Raw genomic sequence first — 12,601 nt, 5'->3', positions numbered from 1 at the left:
AGGACGGTCCCCAGACCTGCAGCACCAGCAGTCCCCAGGCTCTTGCAGAATATCAAATTCCTGGGCCCACTTCAGACCCTCTCAATCAGATACCTGAGGGTGGAGCCCAGAAATGTGTGTTTTCAGAGCCCTCTGGCTGCTTCCAAGTGGGGGACCACTGCTGTAAACTGGGCCTCCTTACTTGACAGGTGTGAAGCTGAGGGCCCGAGGCCAGGCAGCCAGCAGAGGACAGGCTCCAGCCTAGAGCTGTCCTCCCCGCAGGGTCACGTCTAATCCTCCGGTCAGGGTCTGCTGGCAGACAGCTCGCTACACACGGTGCTGTATGGCCACGTCTGTCCAGGGAAGTCAGGCCAAGGCTCTGGCCTCACATCCGGCTGTGCATTCGCAACTTTTATTCTTCCTTTACAAGACACTTGAGCATTTCCTGACTCAGTTTCCTCTCATGGCTAATAAAGTCAGCACGTACCTACCACATGGGGTTGCTGCAACGACCACATGATTTAACCTACTACAGCACATAGTGCTCAGTAGATATTCTTCTTAGGGCTTCCCTGATGGCTCAGCTGGGAAAGAATCCACCTGCAATGCAGGAGACCCTGGTTCAATTCCTGGGTCAGGAAGATCCCCTGGAAAAGGGATAGGCTACTCTCTCCAGTATTCTTGGGCTTCCCTGGTGGCTCAGCTGGTAAAGAATCTGCCTGCCATGCGGGAGACCTGGGTTTGATCCCTGGGTGGGGAAGATCCCCTGGGGAAGTGCATGGCAACCCACTCCAGTATTCTTGCCTGGAGAATCCCCATGGACAGAGGAGCCTGGTGGGCCACAGTTCATGGGGTTGCAAAGAGTCGGGCACAACTAAGCACAGCACAAATGTTCTTATTACGTCTAGGGCTTTACTTATAAGCTCAGATTCATCTTTCCCTGCTCTGCCTCAACCTGCTCCTCCTTCTCCTGTGTCCCAGGTCACTATGAATAGTCACACCCAAGGCAAGAGACTCAGCTGGCACTTTTTCAGTGTCCTCCTCCTGTTTCCCCTACATTTAGTCAAGCTCTAAGTCCCTTTGTTTCATCGGTTTCTCTCTGTCCCACTGCTACTATCTTGCTCCTCTCTCTGGTCTTCCCACCTCTCTCTAGCTTCTCCTCCCACCCACAGTCCACATCATAGCCAGAAATAACTTTTGATACTCCAAATCTGATCACATTTCATTAGTATGAGAAGAGGCAGGTCCTTAGAGACAGAACGTGGATTAGGGGTTGCGAGGGGCTGGGTGGTATATGCGGATTAACTGCTAATGGGCACAGGGCTTCTTTTGGGGGTGATGGAAATGCTTTTGGGTTAGTGGAATGGTTGCACAACATTGTAAATATACTAAAAAAACACACCCTGAATTGTACACTTTGAAATGACGGATTTATGTTGTGTGAATTTTATCTCAATTTTTAAAATTGCAACAACAAAAAAATATTAATCCCATTATTCCCTGTTACATCCATCAAAGGTGTCACTTTCTTCTGAGCACCAAATCAAAGCTAAGTGTGCTCTTACTGACCTTGGCCTCTTGGCCCTACTTAACTCTGCAGCCTCAATACTTACTATACCCTCACTTGAAAGTTGCAGTCCAGCTCTTACTAAACAGCTTGCACATCTCCTGGTCTTTGAACTGGTCTCTGGTCTCTGGGTTCAGGCTTCTCCAGAGCTAAGAATTCAAGAGTAAGTCATTTATTTGGGATGCGCCTCCCAAGGAACACTGGGAAGGCAGCAAAGGAGACGTTGTCAACACATTGATCACCAGGAGTCATTGGAGGTGGATCCTCCGGGCAAAGTATAAACCATGCCTCACGTCGTGTCCACCGAGGGCAAGGAAGTGGTGGCCTTGGACCCACAGCACCCCATCTATCGTCAGGTGAGAGCAGCTTCCGGGGCATTAACTCTCCAATGTGGTTCCGGCTTGTCCACGTGTGTGCAGAGCTGCTCTGCAGTGAGAACAAAGCCCTCAGGTGAAGAGCTTTAGGTATCTGCAGAAAGCGGCCTTCAGGGAGAGGTGAAAGCCAAGGGGAAGTGGGCAGGGCGCCGACAGCACCTACAACACTGTCCCAACAGTCATTTAAACTTTTCTAACAGCCCCGTACAAAAAAGTACAAGGAAACAGAGGACATTAATTTTAATAGTGTTTTTCATTTAACGCCACATATCCAAAATGTTATCAGTTTAACATATAACTAATGTTTTTTAATTGCTAATGAGATGTATTACATTTCTTTTTCATACTAAGTCTCTGGAATCTGGTGTGCATTTCACAATTACCATACATCTCAGTTGGGACTAGCCAAGTTTCCAGAACACAATTCTCCTACATGGGACAGCACAGCTCTAGAATGTTCTTTCCTCATGCCTTTGCAAGGCAAACACCAACTCTCCCTCAAAACTAAACCAGGTCACCTCCTCCAGGAAGTGTTCCTCACCCTCCTGCTCTCACCCCATCTTGGAGTGGAGCTCTGCTCCACCCAGCACCCTTGTTGAGTCTGTTGCATTGCCTTTATCACAGTGTATTTTGGGTATTTTCCTTTGTCTTTGTCTCTTAATGGATGGGGAGTTCCTTGGAGGCAGTGTGCATGGGTGCTCTGTCGTGTCCGACTCTTTGTATCTCCATGGACTGTAACCTGCCAGGCTCCTCTGTCTGTTGGATTCTCCAGGCAAGAATACTGGAGTGGGTTGCCATGCCTTCCTCCAGGGGATCTTCCCAACCCAGGGATGGAACCCGTGTCTCTTAATGTCTCCTGCATTGACAGGTGGGCTCTTTCCCACTAGCGCCACCTGGGAAGCCCCACTTGAAAGTAGGATGATGCCTGTTCATCTCGGTATCCTCAGCACCCACACAATGCCAGGCACATTCTTTCTGGAAGTGAACAGATGCAGTGAGTGGTACAGGGGCTGGATGGCCACTTCTTTGAGCTTTTTGGTTTAGGTGCAGAGCTGAAAACTAAACATTCTTTCTCTCATCAGGCAAGATTCCAGCCTGGCTGCAGGGAATCCTGCTCCGCAATGGGCCTGGGATGCACACGGTGGGCGAGACCAGATACAACCACTGGTTCGATGGCCTGGCCTTACTCCACAGCTTCACAATCAGAGATGGTAAGAGCACCGAATGGTTTGCCGTGGGTGCTGTAACAAATGACCACAGACGGAGTAGCTTAAAGCAACACACAAGTTTTAATTCTCTTCTGGTTTAGTTGCTAAATCATGTCTGACTCTTTTGTGATCCCATGCATGGTAACCCACTAGGCTCCTCTGTCCATGGAATTTTCCAGGCAAGAATACTGGAGTGGGTTGCCATTTCTTCTTCCAGGGGATCTTCCTGACCCAGGGATCCAACCCGTATCTCCTGTGGCTCTTGCATTGCAGGTGGAGCCTTTACCACTGCACCACCTGCGAAGCCCCTTAAAGTTTCTAGTGGGTTTCAGACTAAAACTTTACTCTCAGAGGTAAGCAGCTGTTTTCTATTCTTTCCTGAGATGGTCAGTCAGGTTGCCAGTGTTGGTGCAGCACAGGCTGTCCTGGTCTCTCTTCTCTAGAGCTCTCAATGGCTCCCCAGTGTCTAACAGTGGAAATATAAACAAAAACATTAAGTACTTCTATACACAATTTAAGAGGGCATGCATAAGGCAATCAGGGCCCTCTGATTTGCAGGTAACATAAAGCCAGTACTTCTCAAAAGGTGGTCTGTGGTTTCCTGCATCAGAATCCCCCGGGATGCTCATTTAAGCTGTGAATCCTGAGACCCTGCCCAGAGCTCGAAGGGTAAGGATAGAGCGTCTATGTTCCCAGATGACCCCGAGCACACTAGTGGTGTGGGCCTCAGGCCTCTGTGATCTTTAAAACCAGGTGGTTCTACTGCACAGTTAGCACAAAGAACAGAAATTAGTGCCAAACCGGGGAGAAGAGAACTGGAGTAAGAAAGCAAAAGACAGAAAAATGACTCATAAACCTTAGCAGAGGCCACTAGAAGATAATACTTTCAAACATTAACAAAGATTTCAATAATAAAGGCCAACTGGAGATGGGGAAGAGTATACAGGAGCGCTTTTTTCAAGCCTAAAATTCTTTCAAAATTAAAATTTTTTATAAAGCAGATATGGAGATGAGTCAACCCAGGTCCTACTTAGCGATAGATTTGATTGTTTTCCAATAAGAAACAAAATCATCATCCCATGAGGATTCGAACACGTGAATTCCAAGAGTCAAAGTCACAGAGATTTGTTTTTTTAATTATAGTTGATTTACAATGCTGTGTTAATTTCAGGGGTACAGCAAAGTGAATCAGTTATACATGTATCCACTCCTGTTTTTTTATTTTTTATTTTTTTGGAGAAGGAAATGGTAACCTACTTCAGTATTCTTGCCAGGAGAATCCCATGGACAGAGGAGCCTGCTGGCATGCTGCAGTCCATGGGGTCGAAGAAGAGTCAGACACAACTGAGTGACTGAACAACTCTTTTTTAGATTCTTTTCCCATATAGGCTATAACAGAGTATTGACTAGAGTTCCCTGTGCTATACAGTAAGTCCTTATTAGTTATCTACTTTATATATAATAGTGTATATATGTCAATCCCTGGGCAAGAATTTTCTGAGATGCACTCTCTCCTTGAAGCCCATCATTGTGACAGTGGATATGTGATGGGTATTTCTCTGATGGGAATGAGCTGTCAGTGTGTCTTGGGCCCCACTTTTTGACATATTGTAATTGTACCAACCATGGAAGCCTAGGTGATACTACAGCAAGGAATGTGAGAAGTCACATAATGTCATGTGCTAATTAATGGCAAGAAACCCCACCAAAGTCTAGAGGTTTCAAATTATCCACCAAAATGAAGGTCCCAGGTCTAAGTATTCACAGCCCTGAAGACCTGGTGGGGTCCCCACGGGTCCCCCAGCCTCATCTCATTCCTGCTGCTCTCAAGCACCTAACTGCTGCTTCCTCCGGTGCTGACTCAGCCCTTACTGAAGTGGGGTGGTGCTCCCCAACCCCAGGTCTTGACTTACAGACTCTCTGGGGAGACTGACTGGGAATACCTCACTCTCTTTCCTAGCCCCACCTCCTCGATTCGTGGTTCAATTCCACTCATCCTTCAAGGGCTTTGAAAAGCTGTGGCAAGGGAATCGAGTGACGCAGCCAGGAGCCAAGGGAAACAGGCAGCTCCTAAACTCTCCCCAAGAGCTCCAGGAGGAACCAGTCCTGCTCACACTTTGATTTTTGCCCTGAAAAACCCACATCAGACCTGTCTTTCAAAACAGATAACGAATTTGTGTTTTGTGAAGCCACTACATTTATGACAATTTGTTACAGCAGCCACAAGAAGTTAATGCAGGTCTAGAACCATCTGGTATATTTTCAAGTTGGTCTTGGCAGACTGGTCAAGAGTCCATGCTCTTCTGGAGCGAGTGAGATTCCCTCCAGTGTCATCAACACATGTACTGACCTCTCCTGTGTGCAGAATGGGTATAAGGGTGCTCCCTGGTTGCAAACAGAGTACAGCAGAAATCAACACAATATTGTAAAGCAATTATCCTCCAGTTAAAAATTTTTTAAAGATTTGAAAAATAATTTTAGTGAGACCAAAAAGACTTCTGTACCATTAATAATTAAAATAAAACCCTGTTTATTTCAATTAAAAAATGTTACTCCAGGGGCTAAATTGTTAATGTAAGGTTCCTAGAACTGAGCTGGGCCCTCAGGAATGCCAGCCTGAGTATGGGGCCTTCTGGATCATCCTCCAAACCTGGACCTTACATGGAGGGATTCCAACATGGTGGAAAGCATGGTCAATGGCCTGGGCCGGCAGGTCTCTGGACGATGCTGGACAAGGTGATGGAACATTTCTGAGCCTCAGTTCCCTCATACGTAGATGGAGCTGGGACTAGGAATACTTATCTTGTCGTATTGTTGTGAGTCAACTTTGCTGAAATGTATGTGAGAGTTCACACCAGCGCTTGTTGTATCCAGCACACACATTAAAGGGACGGTCTCAGTAAGCCACCCCCCAACCCCGACCCTGTCACATCCCTGGAATGGCTGAAATAAGTTCAAATAAGTTTCAGATAAGCCTGGGATGATTCTGCTGCTTCTCTTTTAGGCGAAGTCTGCTACAGGAGCAAATACCTGAGAAGTGATACCTACACTGCCAATATCGAAGCAAACAGGATTGTGGTGTCAGAATTCGGAACAATGGCCTATCCAGACCCCTGCAAAAACATATTTTCCAAGTAACTGTCCATTTTGTGTCTAGTCCTGCTTTCCGATATCCCTGGCAGTAGAGACAACCAGCGTTTGCTCCTCTGACGGTGTGTTTAGGGTGGATGGAAAACTTCCCGTGATGGCCTTTGACCATGTAGGCTACGTACTTTTGGATCATTGATAGCAGGCGAGGCAAAGAGCATCTGGCAGATTGTCAGATGTTCTCCCACATGGCTGGTGGGAGAGCACTTTGAAATCACCTATCAAAATTACAAACACACATTCCCTTCAGTCCAGAGAGGTGCTTGCTTGTGTCTGAAATGACAAATGTACAAGGTTATTCATAGCTGAATAATTTGTTATGATGAGGAACTGAAAATAACTCAGGTCATCATTAAGAGTAGAGTGTTAAATAAATCGCAGTAACACTATACAGGAAAACACCAGGCAGATATAAAAAGCACTGAGGATGCTCTCTATGTACTGAATGGAAGATTTCCAAGATATACTGCTAAGTGGGGAAAAAGGAAAAAAAGCAAAGTGTAGAAAGAGCATATAATATGCTGTAGTTTGTGCTATAAGGCAGGGGGATATCTAGGTTTGTTTTTGAATGTGCAGAAAGCCTGGGAGAAGGCATGGGCGAGATGGGGAACCAACGGGAGGAAGGATGGGGGAGATTTTCAGTTGTATACATTTAAAATCATCTGGGTTGTGATGCATATGAATGCCTTACACGTTTTGAATTGTTGGCCAGGGAATCAGGCCAGCGGTCATCATCTCCTTTCTGATAGTCTTTAGACATAGAAGTGTTGTGAAATGTCTTAGAGGTGGACTGTCCTGCAGAGCGAAGCTGGTTCCTGCTTCTCCAGAGCTGACATCATCTCTCCAGTCCCTGCTTCCAGCGCTGGGGGTCCAGCAAATAGCAGGCTGGGAACACCCATTACAGACCAGGGAGCAGCGGGAGGGAAGGAATTGAAAGCTGCAGCTTGTGCGGCATCCTTGCTGTTACACTGATTGCCAGTAGGGGGAGCACTCACCAGTACATGGGGCCAAGACTTCCTGCTTTGAGTTTGCCTTCTAATCAAACGATCAGTTCTTAACTCAGTTTACTTTCCTTTTTCAAAGAAACGAATTTCTTGGACAAAGTTGAGGTAACGAGGGTGGACTCTCATTCCTGCTCAAAGCAGAGATCAACTGCTTTTCTAGTTTCGGGGGAGCCATTATAGGTATGTGTATGATTTCTATAGAGCTTCTTAAACTACTTGAGAACAGTCCACCAGCTCTTGATGGCTCTGGTCAGGGAGACCTTCGGATTTGGGGAGCTGGGGAGGGCTCAGTGGGCAGCCTTGCTGTCCCAGCTGACTCCCTTCTTAGCTGATTGGATGTGGTGGCATTTTGGGTTAACTCGATCTCTGGACTGTCAGATTCCTCAAGTGACCAGTTGTGACCCAGCACTTTCCCTCCCTTAGTTGAAGTAGAGTGTTTTAAGTGGTAGGCAAACTAAAGGCATCTGGAGTAGAACCTTCCAGCCAAGTGGACACAGTGGTTGACCCGCTGACTTGCTTTCCTCCCCAGAGCTTTCTCCTACCTGTCCCATACCATCCCCGATTTCACAGACAACTGTCTGATCAACATCATGAGGTGTGGAGAAGACTTCTACGCGACCACAGAGACCAATTACATCAGGAAAATCAACCCCCAGACCCTGGAAACCCTGGAGAAGGTATCAGTGAATCTACAAGCAGCCTCAGTGCCTGACTTAAGGAATGGACCCTCTGACTTAAGGAATGGAGTCCCCCTCTAATCCCCTTGTCTCGGGCATCTTAGCACTAGAGTCTAAGCTTCCTGATGGCAGGACTCTGTCCTGCCATCTCTGTGTCTGTATTCGTTCCTAGCACTCCCATGACAAAGGAACACAAACTAGGTGGCTTAGGTCAACAGAAGTGTATTCCCTCATGGTTCTGAAGGCCAGAAGTCTGAAATCAGGTGCTGGCAGGCCCTGTTCTCTCTGAAGCTTCTAGGGGAGGAAACTTCTTTGCCTCTTCCTGCTTCTGGTGGTTGCCCCTTGGTTTACAGTTGCCTTGTTCCAATCTCTTGTAAAGATACAAATCAACCCACCCTATTCCAGAATGACCTCATTTTAACCCTATTTCCAAAATATAGACACGAGCGGTTAGGACTTACTTCACCTGGCCTTTTTGGAAGATCCAGTTCGACCCCTAACAGTGTCGACAGTCCTCAGCACTGAGTGGCCCCTCAATGGAAATTTGAATGAATGACAGTGCTGGGCTGTCCAGGACTCCCAGCAGCCCTGAAGAGGGAGGCATTAGGTAAGAGCACGGGTGCAAAAATCAGTGCAGATACCTTTCCTGGGCAGAAGCAAGTCTACATTTTCATGAAGATCAATAGACCCACTTTCAATTTTCTCTAGCTGGCTGTTCAAAGCCTTGATGTCTTTGCAATACATCTTAACGATCTGTTAGAGGGAGTGCTTTTCTTACCTGTGAAATCACGTCCAGCTCCTCTGAAGCTAGGCAGCATAGGTCCAACTGATGAGCGCTTTCCACAAAGCTGCAGAGAAGAATCACCAGGTGAGAAAGAGGTAGCACCTGACGTTTGGCCAAAGGTTGTGCTGTTCTCAGGGAGGAAGGGCGGACAGCTGGTTCCCTGGCCACCCCATTGTTCTATGGTTGTGGCCTGTTTGGAGTTGGGATCATTACTGAGGTCGTTAGTCAATGTTTCCCTTTGACCAAATGCTTTTTGTAACCTCTCCGTTCCCAGAATAACCCTATGAGAGAGGCCTGGGGATTTATGCCTCTGTGGGATACAAAAGGGGAGAATTTCAATGACTTCACCAGGGCCAGGATTAGCACTCAGGCTGCCTCTCTGCCCACGTTGTTCCTTGGAGCTCTCTGCGGTGAGGCATCGGGTTTCCATACCGAGGCCACCCGGCAGGGCCAGAGAGGGGCAACCGTCAGAGAACACAGACGTAGCTCACCAAGCCCCCTGAAGCCTATGAGGGCTGTGGGAGCCCCCACGAGGTTACATCAGGTCACAAGAGGAACCATCTCCTTTAAAGGCAATGTCTGCCTTATTTTCAGGCTGGGAGACGTGCAAAAATAGCTGTCATCTCCCTGAACCTGGAGTCAGTCAGCTCTTCGCGGGACTTCACCCTCTCCCCTTTTTGAAAACAGCTGACTGTCATGTTTTGCAGGTTGATTATCGTAAATACGTGGCTGTAAATCTGGCAACATCACATCCTCACTACGATGCTGCTGGAAATGTTCTCAATGTTGGCACGTCCATCGTGGACAAGGGGAAGACAAAATATGTGATCTTTAAGATCCCTGCCACAGTCACAGGTGGGTCATTCTGGGGCTGTGATGAGGCATGAACACCAAGGGTGGCTCTTTGGGAAGAGTTCTGGTTTTGGTTGATAGCACAACACTCAACCTGACACTTGCCCACGTCGATGACTCAGACGACCATGGACTCGCTTTTCTCCTTTAGGAGAAAAGGGATGATGCTATGCTTCCTTTTGGAAGAAGTGAATCCCTTTGCCGTTCCAACCTCCTTTTCCTTCGATTCCTGTTCATTAATTCATTAATTTACCCGTTAATCATATATTTATCAATCTATCCACCGATGTTGTCATCCATCCATCCATCATTTTTCAGTTTTCTGACAAACCTGCATCTGTCAGGGCTGTGCTGCTCTCTCTCATCCCAGCCCCAGAAGCCAGGCTCCCCGGGTTGTTCAGGGAGCTCAGGCCTGCTGGCATCCACTCCAGATTCCGCCCTGTTCCCTGGGCCTTCTAAACAGTCTTCACTCAGGCCCGGGAGCCTGGCATGGCGCCCAGGCCAATTGTGATTGCCCGTTCCTGTGGGGGAGAAGGGTGGGACTCCTAGCCCTTATTTGTGCAGGACCCTCTCGGCAACCACACCCGGGAGAGCAGGCCTCTGAGGGCGGCTGCGCAGGCTCCAGGGACGGTGCAGGACTGCAAGGGTGCTCAGCTAGATCTTCTGGTTTAGGAAGACCGGTTTCCATCTGAGATCTCTCCTGGCCCCTCCCTTACCATTCTGTAGAGCACCCCACATCCAGCAAATTCCAGGCTCCACTGGCAGACGGGAGTTCCTGGGTCACACAGTACAGTGAGTGCTCTTGTTAAATGGAACCCCCGTTAATTAAGCCAATAAAGGGATACAGGGTCTGGCTCAGGATCCTAGAATGTCACACCTGAGGGTAGGCTAGCGGTTTGAGTTTGCCACCTCATGTTCCTGAGGACCGGGAGCCCCAGGGGATCAGGTGACATCCCCACGGCTCACAGCAGGTACCCTCCGCACCTGCTCCCGGCTGGTGCTTCACCAGGATTCACACCTGCCTCCCGCCTCCCAGGCCAGGGTGCCTTTCCTTCCCGTTTGCTTTGTGTTCCATTTGTTTAGTGAAGAAAAGAACTACCCCACAACTCGACAGCCTCCCTCCCACCAGCCAGCTGTTTACAGGGTGCACAGGTGGCCACAAGAAAGGTGGGGACGCTTGCATGTAACTCATTATAACCCAGCCCCAGGCCTGGGTGGGGAGGCCTTTTGGCCAGCGGGTGACTCATCCTTGCAGAGGAATCAGAAAACCAAGCAGTCCTGAGCACCTTCGTGCTGGGTGCCAGGCGAGGTGCTCAGACTCCTGCAGTACTTCCTTCAGTTCCCTCCCTTCCCTCTAAGAGTTGTCCCTCCAAAGAACAGAGGAGGGGGCCAGGATGAGGGGACTGTGTCCTTTTGGCTTAACCCTGTGCCTTTGGCTGTCCCACCAAGCCTCAGTTTCCCATCTGTAAAATGGGAATCATACAGCCAACCTTGACTGTCACAGTCTGTCACATCAACATAGGCACTTGGGCTTACTCCTAGGTGTTTCAGAACAGGCAATGCCAAGAGAAACTCATGGAAACCCTGTGAAATGCATGTCAGACAACGGTCCTCAGCAATACGTCAAAGTTGCCCAGAGGCCCAGTGGCCCGGAGGCCTTGAGCTTGGGGAGACAGCGGTTTCAGATGCTAAACCAGACCCCCGGGGCAGGGAAGGTCCGGTCCCTGCATCAGCCAGGCAGCAGCCCTTCACCTGACTTGCTGTCGACTCTCACTCGAAGGTTCTTCTCAGCAGCGGGGCGGGCTGAGAGGCTGGGCTGTAGGAGGCAGTGGCCCCGTGGTGTCCTTGGCGGGGGCAGTCAGGTCCCGCGCTGCTCCTGAGGCTGGCTTCTCTCCAGGGGGCAGAAAGGAGAGCCGGAGCCCCCTGAAGGACACAGAGGTCTTCTGCTCCATCGCCGCCCGCTCCCTCCTCTCCCCGAGCTATTACCACAGCTTCGGAGTCACCGAGAACTACATCGTTTTCCTCGAGCAGCCTTTCAAGTTGGACATCCTCAAGATGGCCACGGCCTACATTCGGGGCGTGAGCTGGGCTTCCTGCCTGGCCTTCCACGGGGAGGACAAGGTAAGGCCCGGCAGGGGACCCCCCCACCCCACCCCGCAGCACCAGGACAGCCAGAGCCAGCTGGAGCTCAGCAGGAGGGGGCGGGCCAGTCAGCACAGGGAGGAAGCGAGCTCCCAGACAGTGTCCCCAGAGGCACCAGCCAGCCTTCCAGAGACTTCTGAGGCTGGATGGTCCTTCACAGGGGTCCCGAGTTAGGACAAGGGGGTCAGCATCATCTGTCCAAACAGCTCAGAAAGCAGCGGCCAAGTCCTCCCCTCCTCCCCATCCAGCCCCGCCAAGAGCCCCTCCATCGTCCATTCAGCACCCTTGTGCTCCCCTTTCCGTGCGCCACGAGCATCCTCGGGCACCCATACAGAGATGTCTTTGTGGCCACCCCCTCTTTAATGCCTGCATTCTCAGGGAGGAGAGGGAGCAAAGCAGCTCCGTGAGGTCCCTCCCCTGCCCAGAACCTTCTGCTGGTTCCCCATCTTCCCCAGAATCAGACCCACAGGCCTCTCTCACCGGCCTGGAAAGGCCCTCATCACACCCTCAGCCCAGCCTCTGGCTCCCTCCTACACCTCAGACCTGCAGCACACATTCCTGCCTCGGGGCCTCTGCACTTTCTTCCCCTTCCCCTGGAACACTCTTCCCCAGCTGGCTCCCTCCCCTGATGAATCCAGGTCTGGCTCTAAGCCCCACCTCAACATCCCGAGGCTCCCCTGTCTGTCACAGACCCCTCCCCACTACCAGGCTTTCTCCACCTCCCACCTCATTTCCTCAGTCGTGCCCGGCCATCATCCTTCACATGCTGTACATTTGGTCACTGACCCTTGGCCTTACCCCCACTGGACTATAAACTGCATGAAAGTGTGTGGGGGGGGTTTCTCTCTAGTTCCCCCCAAAATGTGT

General features: G+C 49.7%; 1 protein-coding gene and 1 long non-coding RNA gene across 2 annotated transcripts in view; one reads left to right on the top strand and one right to left on the bottom strand.

Annotated features, from left to right (window-relative positions):
* Positions 1-12,601, top strand: part of BCO1 (beta-carotene oxygenase 1) — a 166,873-nt gene that overhangs the window by 139,323 nt on the left and 14,949 nt on the right. The window contains exons 10-14 of the mRNA XM_081513556.1: positions 3,003-3,131; positions 6,133-6,262; positions 7,809-7,956; positions 9,448-9,595; positions 11,490-11,713. Coding sequence (XP_081369682.1) covers positions 3,003-3,131; positions 6,133-6,262; positions 7,809-7,956; positions 9,448-9,595; positions 11,490-11,713 — 779 coding nt within the window. The remainder of the gene's footprint in view (positions 1-3,002; positions 3,132-6,132; positions 6,263-7,808; positions 7,957-9,447; positions 9,596-11,489; positions 11,714-12,601) is intronic.
* Positions 2,138-6,494, bottom strand: LOC145514790 (uncharacterized). The gene is made up of 2 exons (XR_014060462.1): positions 6,401-6,494; positions 2,138-5,513 (listed from the first exon to the last, which is right to left on the bottom strand). It is a non-coding gene; the product is annotated as an uncharacterized LOC145514790 (long non-coding RNA).

The sequence above is a fragment of the Giraffa tippelskirchi genome, chromosome 7 (genome assembly GCF_054371585.1).
Source record: "Giraffa tippelskirchi isolate mGirTip1 chromosome 7, T2T-mGirTip1v1.2.pri, whole genome shotgun sequence".
NCBI classification, from domain to species: Eukaryota; Metazoa; Chordata; class Mammalia; order Artiodactyla; family Giraffidae; genus Giraffa; species Giraffa tippelskirchi.
Note: the sequence above shows the minus strand (reverse complement) of the source record. Positions and strands in the feature narration are given on the sequence as shown.